This window comes from Oryzias latipes, chromosome 13, assembly GCF_002234675.1.
Source record: "Oryzias latipes chromosome 13, ASM223467v1".
Lineage (NCBI taxonomy): Eukaryota > Metazoa > Chordata > Actinopteri > Beloniformes > Adrianichthyidae > Oryzias > Oryzias latipes.
In genome coordinates this window covers 32,402,207-32,425,770 of record NC_019871.2, presented here as the reverse complement: position 1 = coordinate 32,425,770, position 23,564 = coordinate 32,402,207, and the positions used below count along the sequence as shown (strand labels likewise).

The following is a 23,564-nucleotide window of genomic DNA, read 5'->3' as shown; positions in this document are numbered from 1 at the left end:
CCCCTTCCCTGGTGGGGGGTGCGGGCCTCTTGGCGATGGCGGCCGTGTCCCTTGGGTGCCGGCTCCCTGGGCCCGGCGGTGCTCTCTCCGCACGGTGGGGGGGTTCATATTACACCTGAGCCGGGGGTGTTCGTGTCCCTGGGGGGTGGGTCCTGGTCCTTGCCCCTGGGCGCTGGGCCCCGCCAAACTTCCAACATGGCCGAGCCTGGTCGGGCCATATTTATAACACCCCTTGTGGGCCACCCTTTTTTCCCCGGGGTTCCCCCCTCCTGGGCGGGGGCGGCGGGCCCCTGCCTTGCTCCTACCTGGACCAACCGTGGGCCGGGTGGGTGGCTGCCTGGAGTGCGGAGCGGGTCTCCCTTGGGGGGTCCTGGCTCGTACCTGGGGTCGGGGCGGGGGGATGCCCGGAACTCCTGGGTGGTGGTGGGGTGCTCGTCTGGGGCTGTGGGCGTCCCTCTCCGGTGGGGCCCTGCGTTGGGCTCTTCCGGCGGGGGGGCTGCTTTCCTGGCTGGGCTGGGGCGGCGCTCTCTTTCCCTCTGCGCCTCCCTGCTCTCTGGCTCTGGGGGCCTCGCGGCGGTCCTGCTGGCCCTGGCCTGGGTGGCGGTCTTGGTCGCCCGGGGGGCGGTTGTTCCCTCCCTGTTCCCGTGTGGCGTTGGGGGAATTCCGGCTGCCGCTGCTGCTGCGGCGGGGGTCTGGGTGTGGGGGTGGCTGGGCGCTCCTCCTCCTTCTTTTCACATTCCACCATCCATTTTAGAAGAACATAAACACTCACCTGAGCACAGGTGTTAGCTCACCTTTGCACTAACAGTTTGCATGATTGAATGAATGAAAGATTTCACACTAGTTGGTTTAAAGGCATAGGTATGCGTTCGTGAACACTATCTGTTTTGTGTACATGTTGACATGTGGACATTTTTGCAGCTAGCAGGTGTGTTGATAATATTTGAGTGTGTGTGAACAGGCCCCGCCCTTTTTGTACTACATTTGAACCATACCGTAATGATAAACAACCAGTAAACCTGTCTGCTCTATGCTGCTTCATGGTCTTATCCCCCTTCCCCTCCTATTATCACCCTCCTACCCCCCCTCTCTCTAACGTCCCTCTCTCTTCTTCCCCTTTTTCCTTTTCCGTCCGGTCCAACACCAAAGATTTTCAAACATGATTGAAATTAATAAAGTTTGGCCTCAATTACAAAAGGGGTTTATTCAGACATACCTTTGGTTTGTCTGAAGATTAATAACCCCTCTTGTTAAAATAAAATATGTCCAACACAAGAGGCCCTCAGCTCTCATCTGTCTGCCCAGCTGTTGGACAGGACAAGTTAAAAAAAAATAAATAAAAAAATAACACGTAGTTATCAGACAGTTATTTTACTTTCATTCAAATTAATTCAATTAAGTAGGTGTAACTTTGGTGCTGCTGTTAGATCGGCACCGCAAGGGATTGTGGGATACCATTTCCTTAGCCAGTCTGGATGGATTTTGATTTAAGTGTGGGTTTTTGACCAAATTTTTTTAGTTGTTTAGCTGTTTTACTGTGTTTTGCCATGTTTTGCTGAGTTATTTTGTCCTCCTGTGCTTATGTCTCTGCACCATGAGTGAGAGTGAAGGAGAGGATGATGAGTTTATATAGCACACCTACCAACCATTAGTGTAATGACAAAGATGGAGAATTCTTTAATGATTTGGAGCGCAAAGTGCATTTTTTCCTCGTCCTTTTTAATGTTGTAAAAATGAGCATATCTGCCGGCTCATACTTAGACATATAAGAGATCAAGAAATATAATTAATTAGGATGGAAAAAATATTAATTGAATTGGAGTAATATGACATTTAGTTGGATAAATACATAAATTTGAGTTGTATAAACAATTATTGAGTTTTATAGACGTAAGAAATTAGGTTGATTAAATTTAACTCAATTATTTGTTACCAATAGAAGTAATTCATTTAAGCTGGCAAAATTGGCAAAGTTAAATATATATATATATATATGCGTCACAAGGAAAATGGAAAGAAGATCAGAAACTCGTGCGTTTACTTTGTCTGTTTTGCTACTACTCTTTCTTTTGCTGATGCAGCCGTGTTACTTTTTTGATGGACGTATAATCTTCATACGCCATCATTAATCTCAGACTCCGTCTCGCTTTCTTTTTTTCTCCACACGTTTCCATGGTGACTCCGGAAATCGGCAATCCATTGAGAATGTCTGTATGTACATGCCGTGCACGTGCATTAACCCAGGAATACCAAGTCGAGCGTAATTACGCCAACTCATATCCGGTCTTTTGGAACCGACATACCCAGAGTAAGCAAGTTCAGGCGGATTTCAGCCAGAGTTCAGGCTTAAAGTCAGGCTAGTTTAAACATGCTTCCTGGAATACCCCCCAGATCTCTCCACATTCTCTGTGTCTACCATGCATTGATGTAAACAGACATCGCTCCATGCAGTGATCAGACCATAACTTTAGCTCCGCCCACATGCGACCGCGGTATCATCCTTTAAAGAACACAATTTCTAAGAGAAGGGGCGTTGCACACCCCCAACAGGTTCTAATGACAGAGCCCATTATCGTCTCTGCCTGGTGCCTTCATGGAGCTTCAGTACATGGAACCCCAACAGGCACACAGCCTAACGTGGTCCGTTATTATATATTCATGAGGGGAAAAACCCGCCAAACAGACCCTAAAACCGCCCAAATTATGCATACCTGCCCAAAGCCATTTTTACCCGCAAATTTAGAACCAAAACCGCCCAATTGGGCGGAAAACCGCCCATCAACTCTAATCTGGCAACACTGTTGATGTTAGGTTGAGGGTGTGAGGGGATGATGGAAAGAGGAGGGGCTTACACTGCGCCAATGGCCCCGCCCACCACGATTCAGAGGTCAATTTCTGAAGAACTCCTGCCGCTCTGCAGAAACTAAGTCGTAGAAAACACCACAGCTTTTTTCTTTTTCACTTTGCCTAAAAACATGATTATAGTTAAAAGACCACTGGGAAGACTTCTACAGAAGATGAAACGATGATCGGAGGGAGAGATAAAGATCTGACAGGATTACTATGAGGTTCACTAAATTGATTTAATCCACTACAGAGGATTTTGTAACAGTTTTGAGAAGGATCAAAGTTCAGGCAAAGGTCAGGGTTGTGGGTTTTCAGGGTTGGAGGGCTTTGAACAGACGTTCTCTGGATCCATTGGATTGCATTGGTGTTTTTGTGTTCTCTTTTGTTTCTATGTGCAGCACCTTGAGCTGTTCTTTTTACATGAAAGATGTTACACAAATGAAGGAAGTTGGAATCAATTCATTAGAGTTTGGATGATCTGCTGTGAATCCCAGTTCTCCTGTAACGACATTCCATACCTGTACTTTTGATTGAAGTGCAGAAACCTAAACTAGAGCTGAACCTCCTGCACACTCACACAAACCTTTGCTAACTTACAGCACTTTGACGTTTTGTTGTACTTCTAGTGATCCACTTTTGTGCTGAAGAATAGAAGGATTTCATTCCGAGGAGTCATGATAGCAGCTCCACCGTAAAGTAGGACACGCTAAGCGACTGTGGTGTGTGTGCAGCAGCTCCGCCTCACTGATGGCGCTCTCTGAAGTCAGCTATCAGAGCGGAGCGCCGCAGCCTCTTTGCATGCTGCTTGAACGGCGTGTTCCTCCAGCTGGAACACGGCGCTGATAAGCAAGGAGCGAACGGAGACGCTCACAGGAAGTAGAGAGAGGGGCTCGCTGAAACAATCAACCCAGAGAGAACGATGGGACAAGCACCAAGTTTCTCTGGAGGAGCTGAAAATATGGCTGTAAGAGTTTGACAGATCTTTGTATGTGGCAAACAGGTTTATGAGCCTGTGCACAGTCTGAACTCCTGCGTTCTGTTCGTCCACATTGTCCTTGTTAAAGCAGGATTATGCAGAAAACGCACTTTTATCCTCAACACAGCAGGAGACGATACCAGAATACTCTGATCATCTTTTGATCTTTTCCAAAGCGTTCCTGGTGTCTTTTAATTAGAATTATGCAGCTAAAAGCTGCAAAATCAAAAAACCTGTGTTGTTTCCTTGGACATAGTTTCTGCAGAGCAGCAAGAGTTAATTTGAAATACAGTTGTGGGCGAGACTTTTGGTGTGGAGCAACCTTTTTGCTGAGAGTTCTCTGTTGAGGCTGAACATGGAGCGTGCTTTCTGAATCATAAATATCATCTTTTCAGGCAGCATTTTTGTCTGCTCCTGATTGACAACCATTTGAATTCAGAAATACTCACAGATGCAGTTTTATCCTCATTTTCTGACGTGTCCTCCATCATGGGAACATGTTAAAAACATCGTTTTCACAGAGCGGGTCTCTAGAATCCCCTCAGTGGTTTTTGTGTTCCTCCTAAAGAGGACGAGCTGGAACAAATGTGTGATGCTTTCAGCTTTTTAAAAATCTTTTCTGACCTCCTGCCTGTTATGTCAACCTTTGCAAATGTCACCTAATGTCTATTTGATGAAAAAGCAATCAGCTGTTTGAAAGGCTGCAGCTAACATGGACGGTTGGCTGCAGGTTCTGTCTCTGTGGGCTGCATGGCTGGAAGAACTGCAGACGGTCTCTCCTGTCTGGACTGAAGCACTTGCAGAGGATGACCTCATGATTTCATCAGAATAAACACAGCAGACACATTTGTCACCGATTCAGTGCCCCCCCCCCCCCCCATGTGATGCTAACGTCAGAACACGAAGTCATCTGTGCCCACTGGCCTGTTCTGCTTCCTTACTGAGGCACCACGTATGTAAATGCCAAGGCGGCAGCCAATGGGAGGCAGCGGTGTAGGTTCCTGACCTTCAGAGCCTTCTCCTGCTCTTGATGGGTTTATTCTCTTTTTCACAGTCTCTGGAAGGAGCGTCACATTTCTATCTACTGAGGCTGTAAATGGTTTTCCACAGCTGCATCCATGAGGGGAACTTTACGATAACAAGCTTTTTCAGCTGCTGACAGTTAAGAAAAAAACTGATTAGGAACCACGAAAAAAGAAGTGCTTTAGATTCCACTCTGGTCTGTTTGTCTCTCCATTTGGTGCTGCTGCCATCTAGTGGATGTTCTGTATTACTACAGCATGGCAGCAGAAGACATTTCTCTAAAGACTTAATCCATCCGTCTGTCCGTCCATCAATCCGTCCATCCATCCAGACAAAGACTCCTATATTTTGTGGAACTTCACAAGTGATCGTCACAGAGTGAATGTGTAGTGTGGAAAGGAGGATTTGAATGCATCAGGGGTCTTTGTGACAGACAGCAGTCTGTGTCAGTGAAGCAGCACAAGGTCACATGGATGTTTGAGTAAAGCCTCACATTTAAAAATATGCTACTGGAAAAAGTTTTAACAATGAAACAATCCTGTTTTATCTAAAATGTGAAGATGTTGTCTCACCCATGTTTCATTTGTTTGCAGAAGAGAAAGCATTAAAAGTAATCCAGGATGTTCTGAAGATCCCTGCAGGAGTCTTTAATGTGATCAGTTTATGCAACGCCACCAACATTTGATGGAAAAGTCAAACAAGCGTGACAGTAAAGTGAGCCTGAACTAGCAAAGACAGAGAAAGTGTGGGTTTATTTAACCTGAACCAGATGGGCTGATCGGCCAGCAAGGAGCCGGCGACTCCGAGTGACGAGTCCAGTCCAGAGAGCTACTGTCATGTCTAAGAGCAAAGAGGATTAAAGTCCACTTGACTGTGAAAATGTGCACGGCTGCTGCAGCTGTTTCTGCTGCTGCTATTTCTGCTGCTGCTGCTGCAGAAGAGGACCTGTAGTTGTTGGACAGGTTGGGATGACAACGAGAAGTTTTCCCTCCCGCCTTGTCCTTGTTTAACTGAATGAGCAGTTTTTTTTCGTAGAAGGGGGAGAGGAGGCTGCAGTCTGTACCAGCAGATCTGGTTGCCATGGAAATGAGAAATGCTGCTGAAGCACGGTGAGCTTTAAATAGGTGGGTAAAACAAAATGAAAACCAACAGAGTTATTGTCATGTGTGATTCTACATAAATAGGTGTTTAAATAAGCAGAAAGGGAACTTTAGTTTCTGTTGGTATGACAGCTGCTGGCTAATGAGGAGTGTCCTGCTCTACAGCGTCCTTCCTACACCTGACCTTTGACAGTTTAGTGGATTCATGTCATGATACATCTGAAATCTTCTCTCTTATACTGTAAGAATCCCACAGGATCAACAAAATACTGAAAAAATGCTCTGCAAATGAGCTTCTATCTAATTTCTTCAGTTATCTGTAGAATGTCTCATTTAGGGGTTTTCTTAAAGTCCCACAATCGTCATTTGATCTGTTTTCAAAGTTCTCCCAGTGTCTCTTTAATTATGATTATGTTGTTTTTGGCCAAAATCCAAAGACCTGTGTTGTTTTCCAGGACATAGTTTCTGCAGCGCGACAGGAGTTCATCAGAAATTCACCTCTGAGTTGGGGGCGGGACCGTTGACGCAGAGCGACCCCGCCCACAACTCACACCCCAGCGTATTTCACAAATAAGCTCATTTTCATTTTTTCATCAAATTTCTCATCGATTTGAACAAAGAAAAACTCCGAAATGCCATTTTAAACGTAACTTTCTTCATCCTCCATGAAAAAAATGTTGAAAACACCAAAAACCCTGTTGTGATCAGAGCGGGGCTTTAAGTATATTATAAGGGTTTAACACAAAGAATTTATGACTAATATTAATACATTAATCCTGGCTCATTTGCTAGAGTTTGTGGTTGAAGATTAAAATGCAAATCCAGAACATCACTCCAGGGTGTAAAATACAAACTCACCTGTGAACCAATCAGAGGGGTGTTACTTCTTTACCTTACCTGAAGTGGCGTCACTTCCAGTGTGATCCCTTTGTTCCTCCTTTGCTCAGCTCTGTGAATGCTCCCCTCCGGTCCGGTTTGTTTCATTTCTCCGCTTCCCTGAGCTCATCCGTGCTCGAACAGGAGCTCCGCTTGAAGCAAAGTTTCCCTGAAAATGAGGATACTTTGACCCTGATGTGCAGGAACCCACAGGTGACTCTGAAGAGAGGAGAGCAGAGATGCCGGTTATCAAAATAAACATCTGGTGTGTCCAAAGATCCATAAACCCTGTTGTAACAGTTAAATCTGTCCAACACAAGAGGCCTTCAGCTCTCATCTGTCTGCTCAGCTGTTGGACAGGAAAAGTAAAAAAAAGATGCTGGTTCACCCAACAACTCCCAGCCTCTGAATAATGCAACAGCTTCTGCTTCTCGGTCTTCAGCTTTGACTTGTTTGGACCACAGGTTGGGTTTTCATCCTCGCTGCAGCTGCTTTTTCCTTCTATATTCAAGACATGAAGACATGCATCACATGAAAGATGAGACTGAATCCGTCTATAAATTATGCAAATGTACAAATGCCTATGTGGAGTTCCAAACATGAGGGATGCAGGATCATGTCAGAAACAGACGATGGAGGATGATGAGCAAACAAACCTCAATCTGCAGATTGATTCAGTTCACTGCAAAAACACAATCTTTGCAAAGTAAAAGATGGTCCTATTTTCTGTCTTCTTAAAGAAATGGTCCTATCAAGAAAGTTTTTTAATAACAAAATAATCTTCATTTAAGAATACATGTCTTTGTAAAAAAGGAGTTTTAGGTAAAACCATTTTTCTCACCCCACTAACAGATTATTTGTTCTGTTATTTAGAATTTTTGACTTATTTCCACGTTTTTGCAGTGAATCAATAAAAACAGTGATGTAAAACGTTAAAAAGTTCCATCAATGTCCTAAAAAATGGAAAAAGAAACGACACCTGAAGTTTGCTTATTGAATGTGAAACTTTAAGAGTTAGAATCCAGAATTCATAACTGATTAAATCAAGTTTGATCTCCAGAATACCTTAAGAAATCCAACTATTTCTAAGAATAAGTGTATGAAAAGTCGAGCATAAATCTGCAACTTAAAGTTAGTCTTCCTCAAGGGCCCCAGCATGTGCCCCCCTGGCCTTTTGAGCAGCTTGTCATGGCACAGCATAGAACAGGAGGCTGAGCCGTTAAGCTCCCAGTATTTACAACAAGGAAACAGGTTTTCTGTTCTCAGCTGGAGCTTTGTGTCAAACCCTGTTTTATTTTAGCCAAAGGTGGGGTTGTTCTTCCAAAAGGTTTTTCCATTTTCTTGAGTCTCCCTGTACTCGTGACAGTACTTGAATATTTTCATATTGTCTTGAGGTTATCAGAGAGATGGACGTTGGTTTTCCTCTTATCCACTCCTGAACTTTCCACTGAAAATGTGTAAGCTTCCATTGGTTTCTGATTCCATCTCCAGAGGAGCCACTTTCTGCTTTCATTTACTGCTGATCTGCAGCAAACTCACCAAATACAGGGACAAAATCAATACAGAACTTAAGTTAAAGCAATGAATAAACTAGTTTTGCCTTCAAAAAGAAGCAATGCCAATTAAAGGACTAAAGGATTTAATGAGAAAGTTGAGTTTTAAGTTTGAAACTAACAGAAAACACATATTTAGAAAATGAATGCTGCTGCTGCTGAAAATATAATGAAATGCTGTCCAGTTCAGCATCCAACAGTTCACTGGAACTGGAGATAAGGCATTTTCTATGGGTGACGTCACACATTATGTCCAGTAAGGATGTCTGTCTCATTCACATACCTACAGCGCCCTCTAGCGGTTGTTGGTGGGAAACAACTGCTAGAGGGCAACCGGTTGTTGGTGGGGAAAAAACAAATATATGAGCGTGTTTATGTTTAAAATAATTTTTAACCCTTGTGCTATCTTAGATGACCCCCCCCGCCCTTACATTGACGTGTTCTCCCTACCATGACAAAGGTGGATAAAGGTGGAAAGATTTCATGTAATCCATGGACACCAGTGAAGATCACAAATCATTGAAGAAAAAAGGTTCAGAGCACTGTCTAGTGGGTCTAGATGACCCTTCTCCCAACGTTAAAGTGTCTAGGATAGCACAAGGGTTACATAAGTTGCAGTTGAGTAGGAGTCGCACCCCTGACCAATCAATGCTAAAAGGCATGATTTATTTCCTGTATAAAACTGTGTATTTGATGCCAAAAAGCTTTTTTTCTTGTTTTTGTTATGTATTTTTGACAAATGCAACAGAGTTAAAATAATATTAAAGGTGAACTCATCATAGTCTTTAAATCTGCATTTTCTTTTCAAAAATCCTGTTTATGTGCATCTAAATCTGCCTCCTAGCTGATGATAATGGAAAAAAAACAACTTAATTTGTCTTTTACAGCCAATGAAGTTTTAAGTTGTTTAAAACCACATTTTTTAAAAATGCAAAAGCTTCAGGCAATTTGGAACCATTTTTTAATGCATTCTCTTTATTTAATCTTTTATTGTTTGATTTGAAGACAAGAGAAAAAAATGTCCCAACATCACTGATGCCCCTCCTTTGGACATGTGGACATCACTGTCACCTTCTGAGCTGGGATCATCTGCAGCCAGCTGTTCCGTCTGTGGGAAACCGAGGAGATCCCAGGCCAGCCGAGGCATTACACCTCCTTCCTGTTTGCCCTGAGGCCACTTCCTGCTGGAAGAAGTGACACCTGCACACAGTGGTCCTCTTTTAAAATCCATATATTCTATATTGGGAATCTTGTAGCCTCAGGGCCTTGTATGTAGGACACAAAAAAGAAGACAAAAATGCTGGTTTAGCAGCTGAAACAGCTCACCAAGAACCTTAAGAACATTTTTTCTTCCAAATACCAACAGTTGAAATTTAAATAACCAACTGCACCATAAAAACTAGTTCATTCTTCAGCTGTGTGCTGCAGACTCATAGCTCCAGCAGTGGGATGCCCAGTCTCATTCATCTACACTGGTTTGATCACACGCTCTCAGTGCCTGTGTGATCTGTGGCTGAACTTTTCAAGCATCCACCATTCTAAAAACATCCTGCTGATCCTCAGTCAGGCTCAATAAATAATTGACATTATCACTAATTCAGGATATAATGGCTAAAAGTGTGAAAAGCATCACTCAAGGGAAGCAGTAAACACGCGTTTTAAGAAAAAAAGAAAAAAATGGTGTGCTGTGCATTACAGTTACTGTCCACTAGATGGAGACACTTTACAAACCATAGATCTAGTGTTGAGCTGCAGTCAGGAAGTTTGCATTCATCACACATGGATTACTGGAGAATGTAGAGATTTGGAGTTTGTGCCAAATATTAGTTCTGTTTTCAGATGGAAATTGGTCTAAAATTAATTCAATTTGATTTATATAGCCCAATATTACAACAATAGTCGTCTCAATGGACTTCATACCGGTAACTGTATAATAAACATGAAATCATAAAGAACATTAAGTCATAGAATACAATGGGAAATGACTAAACTAAACTGGGTATCCCAGTTAGACCCTCCTTCTCTGTAAAGAAGAAACCTCAGGGGTGTCCACATGAAGGAGGGATCCTCCCCCAGGACGGACAGGCGATGTACCAGAACTCTTAGAGAAGAACACGTGTTCTTCTGTTACATGTGTAACCCTTGTGCTATCCTAGGCACTTTAACGTTGGGAGTTGGGTCATCTAGACCCACTAGACAGTGCTCTGAACCTTTTTTCTTCAATGATTTGTGATCTTCACTGGTGTCCATGGATTACATGAAATCTTTCCACCTTTATCCACCTTTGTCATGGTAGGGAGAACATGTCAATGGAAGGGGGGGGGGGTCATCTAAGATAGCACAAGGGTTAAGCGAGTACGCATCAAGATCTCTCTCTCACTCTCTTTGTTTGGCCTCTTATTCTGTGTTCCAGCGTTATTTCATTGTGCAAATGCATTTATCATGATCATAAAAATATGTAGATTATTTTAACCTTAAATCTTGTGTTTTTTTCTGCCAAAAATACTATGGGATAAATTGAAATTTCGGGTTTGCTTCGGGCTCGAGCCTGCAAATCAAGTTAATTTGGTTGGGTTCTGGTCGGGTTCGGCTTTAATGCCCGCGGGCCTGTGTCGCGTCAGGCTGGATTTTTTAAGCCCGATCTTACCTTTACTTCATCCAGATGGAGTTGGGGGGGGGGGGGGGGGGGGGGGGGGCGAGGCGAGAGACGTGTAGCACGGACGAACCAACTGGAATCTGGATTCACAATAAAACAGAAAAGTCAGTTAAAGATTCTGAATGTGGGCCGGGAAGCCAATAAATAATTACGAATATAGAGGGACTTTAATAATTGATTGGATTTATCTGCGCTTTCCAGACGCTCAAAGCGCTTACAATGTGTCCATTATTCATTCACTCTTCATTCATACTTGGTGATGGTAGAGGCGTGGCTGCCAGTTTGCGCCTACGGTCCCTCTAACCATCACCGGGATCATTCATGCAGGTAGGCAGTAGCGTTAAGGGTCTTGCCCAAGGGCCCTCACTGGGTGGTGTTAACTGCTCACAATTGTTCATCCCCCCCTGGGAATCAACCCTAGTTTCCTGCATGTCAGTCCTTCACCTTACCAACTGAGCTATCCAGCCGCTACCACAAAGCTACCCACTTTGAGGAAATGGATCTAATGTTTAATAAACCACATTAACTGTATTTTCATGACCGTAGGGCGCACCGGGTCATTGGGCACGGTCTCAGTTACGGGGGATTTTTCAGTCTTTGAAAAATACAAAAGGCGCACTGAGTGTTAAGGCGCAGGCACGTGAATGCCCCTTCGGACCCTCAGAGCCTCCAGAGTGGATTAATAACCCTTGTGCTATCCTATGGGGTCCAGATGACCCCCCCCCCTTCCATTGATGTGTTCTCCCTACCATGACAAAGGTGGATAAAGGTGGAAAGATTTCATGTAATCCATAGACACCAGTGAAGATCACAAATCATTGAAGAAAAAAGGTTCAGTGCACTGTCTAGTGGGTCTAGATGACCCAACTCCCAATGTTAAAGTGCCTAGGATAGCACAAGGGTTAAGTGCGCCTTATAGTACTGAAATTACGGCAATGACATCATAATTCTGCTTGTTATTGTTGAAGTGACAGACTGCTGTCTGTCACTTTAGGTTACTGTGTCTCACTCCTTTAACTTGTCTTTCAGCACATAAGCTAAAGCTATAACTGCTTGACTTTCCCTGCATGGGTTCTGCACCAGCACTAAGGGAGGCTCAGAGGAGCGTTTTCCACTGCTGCTCTGCGCCCGGGTCTCGTCTCTGGGTTGTCAGGTTGACCAACTAAGGCTAACAGAAATGTCCCAAAAAGTCCCACTCTGATCATCTTTTGATCTACTCTCAAAGCATTCCTAATGGGTTTTTAATGATGTTTTTAGACAAACCTAAAAACTTGCCTCTAAGTTGTGGGCAGTGTAACTCCACCCCCCCTTCCCATCACCAATAACTGAGAGCTGTTTACAAGCTCTCCTGCTATCTTACAGCCCCAACCCTAACATTACTGCTCTTTACATTGAAATCTTTTTCAATTAACATTTTCTGTCGGCTTTTGATTCACAAAAGTTTTACTAAAGAAATAGTCAGAATTGCAATTTTTAGCTTTTTATATACATGTCCTCTATCATGAGAAAAAGGCTACAAGAACATGTTAAAAACACCATTTCATCGAAGTAGGTTTTTAAACTGGTGGAGTTTTAAACTCATTGTATTTTACATGCTTGTGTGGTCTGCAGCAAAGAACATACATGCAAAACCCACTGGAAGCAATCAAGATAATGCACCATAAAGTTCAGTTATATGATTTTATAACCAATTTAAAATACCTGTAGTGTCTTTTATGAAGATTTTTATTATGGCTTCATTTTAAAAGTAATTTCTGCTTTTTTTAGTTTACTGACTGTTTACTTACTGACTAGTTTACTGACTGTTTTTGCTTTCATAACAAGATAATGACCTCACAAAGAACACACACACACGCAGACACGCACAAAGGACCCACAGCTTGATTCTAAAACAAAGTTTTATTGGCCAATTTACAGAAAGTGCTGCAGTGACCATTCCAAAGGAAAACAGACCAAAGAGTCCAGAGGAAAGAAAAAAGCGTTGACACGTTTCACAAGGATTCGATGCTCGTTCCATCGCCCTCTTCTAAAACAAAGGTCAGGACAACAATAGGAGTGAGGCCGATGCAAGTCCACCAAAGGTTTCAAGTGAGGGGTGGGGTTGGGGGGGTGCTAGGAGTAAGGTGAAATCACAAGACCATGTGTCACAGCAGATGAGGAAAACTCTCAAACGACATCTGAGATCTTTACATGAACATACAATACAGCTACAGTTTACACATACAATAGGTTTCCATGCCCACAGAGCAGCTGTGCAAGGCGAGCGCCGTCTCCCAGCTTCTGGGACTCAGACAGCACACACGTGACGGGTTTTCCCTTACAGACCCAACGGCGTGGTTGGTGGATTCTGTGCTATCGAGGTTTCAGACGTTCCAGTCAGAGCGGCCATGATCAGAGAGAACTGCGTTTTCACGGTGATGCAAAAACAGAACGTTTGATTATGTGCGACGTGACTCTGCTCTCCACTCCTCCCACTTCAAATCCAGGAGCTCCTCGAGCAGCCGGCGTGGACCGCTCACCAATTTATTTGTCCTTACTGAAATGCTTTATTAAAATTTCCAATCATTGATCCTTTTTGGAATCTCAATACATCGATTTGCACAGGTTACAGTATTGATCGCCACGACTGTGTTGATATTTTTAAATGCAGTAAACCCTGACGGACTGCTGTGTCACTAAATCAAACAAACCTGATTCATCAGAAATGTTTTAGAACAATTAACCAGGAAAAGGAAATGTAAACGACCAAGAACAGACTCTAGTTTAGGATTTCAGTTCAACCTGAAAGGCTGTAAGTGGAAACGTGATCCACCGATGGCAAAACAGAACCAGAAAACCAAACTTCTGTCTTTTTAGTTCAACGGATTCCCATTGACAATAAAAAAACACTTTTGATTGAAATGACATACAACAGGATTTGGGAAATGGTAATCTGAATTAATCAATTACATTCCAAGCAACAGATCTGCCTGTAGGCGTCAGCTTTGTGAAAGAAACAAAACAAAAATACAATTTATGACTACTATTCATTCAATTGATGTTCTTCATGTTTACGTTTAAATTCGGAAAAGCTCAAATTTGTTTGTTTAATTGCTAAATTGCCTTAATTATAGAAATGTTAAATGAATTAGTTGGGATGCAAAAAGTTTAATGAAACTATAAATTGGTAGAATTTTCCAAAACCAAGAGACGTTAACATGAGTGGAAGAAGTGGAAGAAATCTGCAACAGAAAGGAAAATCCTAAAACGTCCAAGGTTGAAACTTTTTTCCACACAACTCTGTTGTATTGGGATTCTATTGGGAAGCGGGTTCATGACCCTGATGATCAATAAATTCAATTGTTCAGTCACTGATTCTTCACGACAGCACAGGTCCTGATCGTCGCAGTAAAGCAGCCAAAATTCTAAGAACCAAACCAGTGAAAGTGAAACCAAACCTGGGGCCTGGGGGGCTTTTCTGCCTGATCTCATTTTTAGAGAGAACTGTCACCAGCTCAGTTCTGTGCGAGTCTCACGCGCGCCATCATGAAGCTGAGCCTTGAAGACCACACCGCCCTCAGCAACATGCATTCAAGTGACCATTTCCAATGAAAAGTCTCTGTAAACACGGTTTTGGGCTTCTGCGTTCAGAACCCTCGCTCATGCATCGCTGTCCAGGTTCTTACGACCGGTTTCAGGTTCTACATACACAACGTGTGGCAATTGAACAAAAGCTGAAAGTTAAAGCAGGTCTAACTTTGACCAATCAGGGACTCAGATCTGGTAGGGATGTCGGGATGACTTCCCTTTTAATTTTACGGAAGGGCATACTCTTTGAAATGTCATCATGCAGGATAAATCAATATTTGTGGTTTGTGTCCATGTGGAATTCTACGACACCGAGTCTTTCATGTATCGGAATAGAGCTGTGAAAGAAAAAGGCTGGAGCGAGATTCATGAGATTTGGACGTCTTTGACATTTCACACCAAGACTCTTCTAACTGAGGGTGGCGGACATGCGCTAGTAAACTGTAGAAAAGGAGAAAAAGCCCCTCCCTGCATGTCCAGAGTGAGCACCATAGGGCATTAAAGAATGCGTGTTTGGCGTGTTCAAGAACACGTGCCACATGCCTGATGTGAACGTAGCATCAGAGAGACAGCGACTGAGTTTTGTAAAAAAAACGTTTTTCTTCAAACTTTATTATTCAGCTAAATATAGTTGATATTCTTCTTTTTTTGTACTTTAAGTGAACATTTCTCAAGCTATGTTGGAATTTGTTTGTTTTTTCCAGCTATTGGGCTCCAATTGCAGTTTTATTCTTCACGTTTTTATTTTTGCTGCTCACGTCTTACACTGCAAGTGAGGGAAGTGAAACGATGTCACACGCCGTTTCTGGCCTGAGCTGGTCAATGAGGGGGCAGCGGCACGTCCACCCGAACAAATCCAGCCCTGACGTCCGCTGGGACGATGCCAACACCGAACTACAGACACAAGGATGAGCTGTGGAAGGACTCCTGCAGGCTCAGGGGCTCATGGGTGTGCACAGACACATGAAAAGGTGGGGCCTGCTGTGTGCAGGTAAAGGGTACAGGGTAGTCTTCTCTGAAGGGGTTATTGTATACTCCATATTTACACAAAGTGAGGATATAAAAATGTAAGGAGACTTTAGTTTATTTCCCCAAAAACCCAGAAGGCCAGCTCACAGAAGCAGCGGCTGGTTCAACAGGACGTCACGACTACTTTTTCCTTTTTTTTGTTTATTTTTGTGTACTGTTGAAAATCTGCTTTTTTCTGTAAAATCCCCTGGCTTTGCCACATTGGCTACAATAAGGACTGATAAATAATAAATACTCAAACCAAAAATAGTCTCATTTCTTTACTTATACAACTTTTTTTGTTTGTTTTTCATAAATAAAGGCTGTTTTTGCATTTTGCATGTGGGACATCAGAAATCTCAGCGTAAAATTCGATGCGTCGGAACTGAATTGTGTTGCTGTGTGTGTTAATGATGGGAAGGGGGTGGGGGTGTGAGCAAACCTTTATGTTGAAAAAAGCTTTAGTCTTGCATTATTTTTATCAGCTGTAAAGGTGACAAAACCTTCAATTCTTTCAATGCATGATTTATTGTCATCTTCCAGTAGGGGGCGATATTACCTACTTTTTCGTAAAAAGTTTTTGTTTTTTCTTTAGCCATGTGGTTTGAAGGTGTGTTTCAGTGAGTGTGTGTGTGTCACAGGAATAGAGTGCTTCAGTAAGTTATTGTTGTTTTGTCCCAGCTGTGGCTCTTCTTGCTCGAGCTTTGCACTCGGGGTAGCTGGACGTCCAATTCCTCTTCGCTGTCATCTGACTCGGCGCTAGTGATGTCATCGTCATCTTCCTCCTCCTCCTCCTCCTCTTCCTCTTCCTCCTCCTCCTCCTCACTTGCTTCCTCCTCTGGGGCCTGGGGCTCCTCCAGGCTCTGGGGAGAAAACAGCAGTGGAGTACAGTTTGGTCTTTTTGGTCACTGCAGACCAAATCCCTGGCAAACATGATGCAAATACATCAGTTTGGGGGCGGAAACCCCCAAAATGATGGGAGTACCAAACAGAAATCCTGCTAGAGCTCTGACTGAAAACGTTCTTGTACTCATCAAACCAACACTAACAAGAAGTTTTCTATTATTTTTACCACTCATAACACACAACACCTCCATCACATACCCTTTTACATTTTTAGTTTGCTCATATTTATTCTACAGCAGTGGTCCCTATCCCGCCAGGCAGTGGACCAGTACCGGTCCCTGGGACAGAAACATGACTCACATTTTAACCTTTTTATTCATAATCTGATTCTGATCAGGTCAGTCAGACATCAAGATCTGTCAAGTCACTCTGTCACGAGTCAAAAATACATCCACTATGTTCCTAAAACAGCTGTGCTGACTGCTAAACACAAAGGCTAGCAAAGATAGCAAAAACAAACGTATTTGGAACGTTTCTTTTCAAAGAAAAGGTCCAGTGAGGAAACAGAAGATGAGCCAGTGATTACAAAATAAAAGAGAGCTGCATTGAACAGAAAACTGGCTGTCTAATGTTACCATGACGCTGCTGATAAAGCTGCGTAACCCTTGTGCTATCCTAACACTTTAACGTTGGGAGTTGGGTCATCTAGACCCACTAGACAGTGCTCTGAACCTTTTTTCTTCAATGATTTGTGATCTTCACTGGTTTCCATGGATTACATGAAATCTTTCCACCTTTATCCACCTTTGTCATGGTAGGGAGAACACGTCAATGGAAGGGGGGGGGGTCATCTAAGATAGCACAAGGGTTAAAGTGCGTGTAGTTTTTGTTTTTTTGTGTCTAGCTGTTGCACCTTAAACGTTGGAGGAGGCTGAAATTGGCGTCTGATTTATTTTATTCCAATGTGACAGTTATGGATTAAGGGAAAATCTATATCACATTTTAATGGTTCCTACATAAAATCAAATTTACAAATAAAGCTTTAAAGCTGAAGATTTACTTCACCCTCAAAAGTTAAGAGGAACTGGAAGCTAAAAAAAGAAAAATCTGACGCCAACTTCAGCCATGTACACGCTGGTCGGTGAAAATCCTGTCAGACATTAAACTGGTCCGTAGCCTAAAAAAGGTTGGAGGCCTCTGATCACCACCTTAGCGCGAACACCCCCCCAAAAGACTCTCCTACCTCCATCGGGTTGACTGTGATCGTCAGAGCGGAGTCATCCCAGCTCTCGTCTTCCTCTTTAGCCGTGTCTTCCAACCTCACCTCCTGCTGGTGGGTCACGTGGATGTGGTAAATGCCCAGCACCACCACCACCACCAGGGCGGCGATACACACCACGATAATCACTGTGGCAGCACTGGGTACACCTAAGAGCAGGAAGAAAAGAGTAACAAGCTACAATTATTTTAAACCCCCCAGCACAGATTTCTCCTAAAATTAGAAGTCCCTGAAAATGAAAAAGTTTATTGAATCTTTGTTCGGTTTTTCCTCTGTCCTCTCTTGAAATCGAACAAACATGTTTTTCCTGCACTTCACCTTCAAGTATATCCTCTCATCCACAAAGGCGAGTGCATAAAACGCTCGTTCTGGTGGGTTCTTCAGTCCTACCAGAGCTTTAAAATGTCTCTGCATCAGGATCTTTTCTTCTCTGCAAACCAAAGTTTAAATGAGGCTTAATGTAGAAAGAAGACTACTTCAGTGAGCTCTAATCCAGCTGTGCACTTCCCTCTGTTGCTGTTTAGCACCTGTTAGCTCCTATCACCGTTTAATACACAGCTTTACTGCACTGGCTTACTGTGACTGCTCCCATCAACATGAACTCCAGCTGTGATTAGAGCGCTCTTCAGTGAAAGGAAAAAAACAGCAGCTGGCTCTTCAACCCAAGACTGCTAGACAGAAAAAATAGTCTGAAAATCTGCCTTTTAATTCAGGCTTCTGTAAATATTTACCTAAAACACTCTGCCTCTGTGTACATGCATGTCATTTAGTGAATGAAGACACTCTTCACAAACATTTGTGTACTCTTGCTGTGTAGCTGTTCATAGTACATTTCTTAGTACATAAACAGACTAAGTATGAGTTGTCAACTTTGAAGTAGAACTTTTAAGTGACCTTAGTGCGTATCTACACACCTCGAGTCAGACAGGCAGACAGATCTATCTTATAGTGCCTCTTCTCATTCAAATGAATGAGAAGGTGCACCTTCTTCATGACATACGTTCAAAAAGTGTGCATTCACTGAAGGTGGGCCTTACAATCCGATGTGCCCTATACCCCGGAAAATATGGCAAACAGTTGGAGGATGTTTCTGAGCACATTCAGTCAGTTCAGATGACAAGCAACTCTTCTTTTTATCTGATCTGTTTTTTCTGCTTTTCTGTGTGTCTATGTGTTTATAGGACCCTGTAACCCTTGTGCTATCCTAGGCACTTTAACATTGGGAGTGGGGTCATCTAGACCCACTAGACAGTGCTCTGAAGCTTTTTTCTTCAATGATTTGTGATCTTCACTGGTGTCCATGGATTACATGAAATCTTTCCACCTTTATCCACCTTTGTCATGGTAGGGAGAACACGTCAATGGAAGGGGGGGTCGTCCAAGATAGCACAAGGGTTAAACGACAGTTGAATCTATACTTTCACAGCAAACAGCATCCGATCGTCTTCCGAGAGAGACCTCTGGGCGTTCTGCACACGTTCACATCCCCGTCTTCATTCTTTGAAGGCCTACGCTGAAATCAGCCGCTGAAATCTGCCCAGATGCCACAAGCAAATTTGTCTGAAGATTCACTCGGATATTTCTCCTTTCATTTAGTAAATTTGCCTCCATGCTTGCTGCTCTGTGATAGCCGCCGCCCACCGCCCTCCGTGCTCCCCTGACCTCCTTTTCACTCACACTCCCTCCAGCTCTCAGAGCTGTTAACAGCATTGGCCACTGAACTCTCCAGGACTCTAAATAGAATCCATTAGACACTGATGAATAATTAAATCTCGTGTGGTAGATAAAGACTAGTGTTCCTCCTCCTTCCTGTGCTCTCTTTGCTGCCGATTTCCCGTCCTCACAGAAGGAGGAGAAAAGAAAGCAACAACATGAGGAGCAGTGCGATAAACAAACTTACAAAGTGGGGCTGAGTGTTTCCTTGGATGTTGTTTACCCTGGGATGAATAGCTGACATCATTTTTTCACATTCATCCTGAGTCTTATGGAGCGATTTTCTGTGTTTAAGCCTCTGTTAGGCTTCTTCTCCTTCAGGAATCAAAATTCCTTTATTATTTGGAGGCTTTCTGACTGCAGTGTCATCTGTAAAGAGTCTTTCAACAAATGCATCACTGTCTACAGTGGACAAACACGTCCTCCAATATGTCTGTCCCAAAGACGCTCCTACAGATGACTTTTTTCTAACTTGTCCTGTCCAACAGCTAAGAAACACAGATCAGAGCTCAAGGCCTCTTGTCTTGGACTGATTTTACTGTTTCAACAGGGATTATGAATCTTCTGACCTACAATGTGTGTTTTTGTAATTTAGGCTTAACTTTGGGGCACTTACTTTTACTTCTTCATTTACGTTTTCATCATCTTTAGTGTTGAAAAGACGTTTTTCTGGACAGAGTTGCTCCATCATGGTGTTCTCTAATCACTCGAAATAAGTTCAGGTTAAATGATGCGATTTGGACAAGATTGTTCTATAGGCACAAAGTTCCAGTAGCGGGTGATGTCATCAGTGGGTGTCACATTCCTCAGCGACCAGGGCGATTCCGCACCGATGGCCCTGTGACCAATGTGATCAGAGTGATTACAAATCACTTTGAAGTACAAACCGACTTCATGGTTGTTAAAGAATGTCAACACTGGAGGGTAAGGAAGCCTCTCTGGGTCTTCAGTTCTGTGTCTATGTCTTTAGTAGTCAGCGGTTTTGGCCTGATGCCTTTCCTGCCACAACTCAGTGGTGAATTTCTCCTGTTGCTCTGCAGAAACTATGTCCTAGAAAATGACAGTTTTTCTTTTGTGGTTAAAAATATCACAATCATAATTAACGCTAAAATAAGTCAAAAGGAGCGAGTGTTTCTTGAAAGACCTACAGGAATAATTCCTTTAGTGGGACCACTGCTGATGCCTCTTGTTTTTTCTCTGCTCAGTTTGCTCAGTATTGCTTGGCTGCTATCTATAGATAGACATATATGTCATGCAGTAAAAGCGTGCCTTTTCTATTTCCCACACAGAGTCTGTTTATGACACAAACATTTCTATTGTTCTACTAGATCCTCAGAACCAAAGCACAGTGTTTTCTTCACCATGTGACAGTAAATTTCACTCATTAACACTAATAAAACTGTCAGTAACTGATGGAAGGAAGGAAGTTTCATTAAAGCTGGCCTTTGCTGACTGATATTCGTGACCGGGGGATGTAGTTATGGAAATTCCTTAAAATGATCGCCGTAGTGTCTAATGAGGTGATCAGTTTTCTGTTGCCTTCCTCTTTCATGAAGAAAAAAAGGCTTTCTAGGCTTTTATTAGTTTGGAGTCACATCCTAAAATCAGCCTCTTTCCTTACCTGATGCATGGCTCGGGTACGAGTCGCTGATCATGGACGGGTGGTGAACCACCTGCATGTACTGAGGGGGGGCCACCATGTGATTGACATGCTCCATGTTTGCTGACCGGTGCAGGACGCTCACCTGAGTCGAGGACAAGCAGAAAGAAACTGAACTGGAGTGGGGATCAGAGACAGACCCTGGCTTGTTGACACGTTTTGCCGATTGAGACATTTATCGCACAGAGCAGTGTGGGAACGTTGGTGCTGTCACAGAGGCTGGGCTCGGTGCAAACACCTCAGGGGAAGACGAAGAGTTCTGCGCTGCTCTGTAACACATTTTTTTATGTGGAAGACTGCTCTGTCAGTGTGCCGAGAAGGTTTATTTTGTTTTCATGACGTCCATTTGCCTGCACAATCGACTTCTTGCAGTTTGAACTTCATGAAGCATCATGAAAATAATATGAGATAAAGTGATATTTATGCCACCACATTGCAAACAATACTTTCTAAGTATCAAATGAAAATATGTTTGCTTTAAAATGCTATAATCAAGAATAGGGTAAAAAAAATTGAAAGCAAAGAAAAAGTATTTGAAAGCAAATATTTAATATTTTTATTTGCAACTTAGAAAGTTTTGTTTGCAATGTGGTGACAAATATCACTTCATAATATTAGTGCTTATTAATGATCGTTTGCATTTTGATCATGTTTCTACAGTATAGGAGGCCGTGTCATGCTGTTTCAACATTTGCAATTATCTGCTAACCAATCCTACTTTCTTTTCTCCATCTTTTTGCCATGTGGGTGACCGTGGTGCAGAGGTAGAGTGGTTGACCTCATTGCAGGTTTGGTTTCTGCCCTTACTGCCTACAGTAAGTGTCCTCGAGGAAGACACTGAACCCCACATTGCTCCTGGTGGTTATAGGTCGGCGCCAGCGGAACAGTCATCAGTGTGTGCATGAGTGTGTGCATGAGTGTGTGCATGGATGAATGGGACTGTCACTGTAGAGCACTTTAAACCTGCTAAAAAGGTAGTAAAGCACTATGTATAGTGAGTAGACGCCATGTTACCATTTACATCTAGTTTTGAGTGAAACCCTGAATCACTTGTGCCAAGTCTTCTCTGGTTTGTAAAAAGCACAGCCCAAAATGATAACTGTAAAAAGCAGATTTGTAATAATTCACAACCAGAAACACTTAAATAAGTCAAAGAATTGATCAAAATAACAATTCAAACAATATTCAGAGTAAATTCTGAAACAATCTACCTTGCTGTCTGTTCTACCGAAGCCCTCTATACATCCATCTTCTTTGTGCTTGACATTTAAAATTTGATTGGTTTTGGTTTATTTTTTTTTTATTTATTTAACCTTTATTTACCCAGGAAATGTCCCATTGAGATTAAGAATCTATTTTCCAAGGAAGTCCTGGCTGGAGGAAACAAAGGTTGAGGTTTAGGTCAAATTTGATAAAATACACATCTGTTAAACTTGAGTTATATTTTTCAGGACAATAGTTTTCTTATTTATTGTTCTCCATGAAGAGAAACGGTCCTGGCGGACACTAGTTTGTTTTATTTTCTCATAATGAACATTTTATGTCTCTGAGTTAGTTTAATCTTGAACCATTAGCCTCGTTGTAGAGATTGTAGCGCAGAAAAAGAATAAAACCGTCGTTACAAAAGACAGAAACCTCCCTGACCTCAACGCACTTGTTTCTTTCCAACGGTGAAGTCTTTAAAGCATTTAGGAAAATGCCTTTTCAGAGCAAACAATTAGGGCTTAAAATACCAGACTAAAAAAAACCCCAAAGATACTAAAATATTGATTAAAAAGTACATTTGTATTAATCCTTCCGAGGAACACCATTGACTTTAATATTTCTACAAAAAGGGAAATGAAAGTTGAGCCACAATGAACAACAAAATCAGGGTTAACAAAAAAAGCATCTGTTAATGTTGAAAGCAGCATTTTATTTTAAAAAGTCTTACACTGGATAGGTTTGCTGATGTAATGTTCTGTGGATAAAAGGCTGCGTCCAAAGTAAAGGCTTCAGCAGTGAGACGGAATAGTAGCGGAGGAACTAACCTCCAGGTTGAATTCATTGCTGGTGTAGCGACCATTGAGCTCTGAGCAGGTCAGGCGAAACCTTCTCTCTGTTTGCTGTTCTGGTTTCCAGTTGTAGTAGCGCACCTGTCGGATTACCTGCTCATAGGTTGACATGGAGTCCACACCTGTGAATTGGAATGACAAAGCAATTAGGGATGGAATCTAGTGCACCGAAACCCTGCAGCATCATTGCTCTGACTAGACATGAGCCACATGTAGCTCAGTCATCAACATGGTAGAAGTCTTTGCATCCTACAATCCAAGATAACCTGCTTTAACCCTTGTGCTATCTTGCAGGGTCAAAATGACCCCACCCTTACATTGATGTGTTATCCCTACCATGACAAAGGTGGATAAAGGTGGAGAGGATTTCATGTTATCAGTGAAGATCACAAATCCTGGAAAAAAA

The 23,564-nt window shown here is 42.7% G+C and overlaps 1 protein-coding gene across 1 annotated transcript in view; it reads right to left on the bottom strand.

The window, feature by feature from the left end:
* Positions 1-12,911: 12,911 nt before the first annotated feature.
* clstn2 (calsyntenin 2) overlaps positions 12,912-23,564 on the bottom strand; it is a 404,311-nt gene continuing 393,658 nt past the window's right edge. The window contains exons 14-17 of the mRNA XM_011483059.3: positions 23,135-23,280; positions 21,066-21,189; positions 17,696-17,880; positions 12,912-16,469 (exon numbers count right to left, since the gene is read on the bottom strand). Of these exons, the coding sequence (XP_011481361.1) occupies positions 16,260-16,469; positions 17,696-17,880; positions 21,066-21,189; positions 23,135-23,280 (665 nt within the window). The 3' untranslated portion in view covers positions 12,912-16,259. The remainder of the gene's footprint in view (positions 16,470-17,695; positions 17,881-21,065; positions 21,190-23,134; positions 23,281-23,564) is intronic.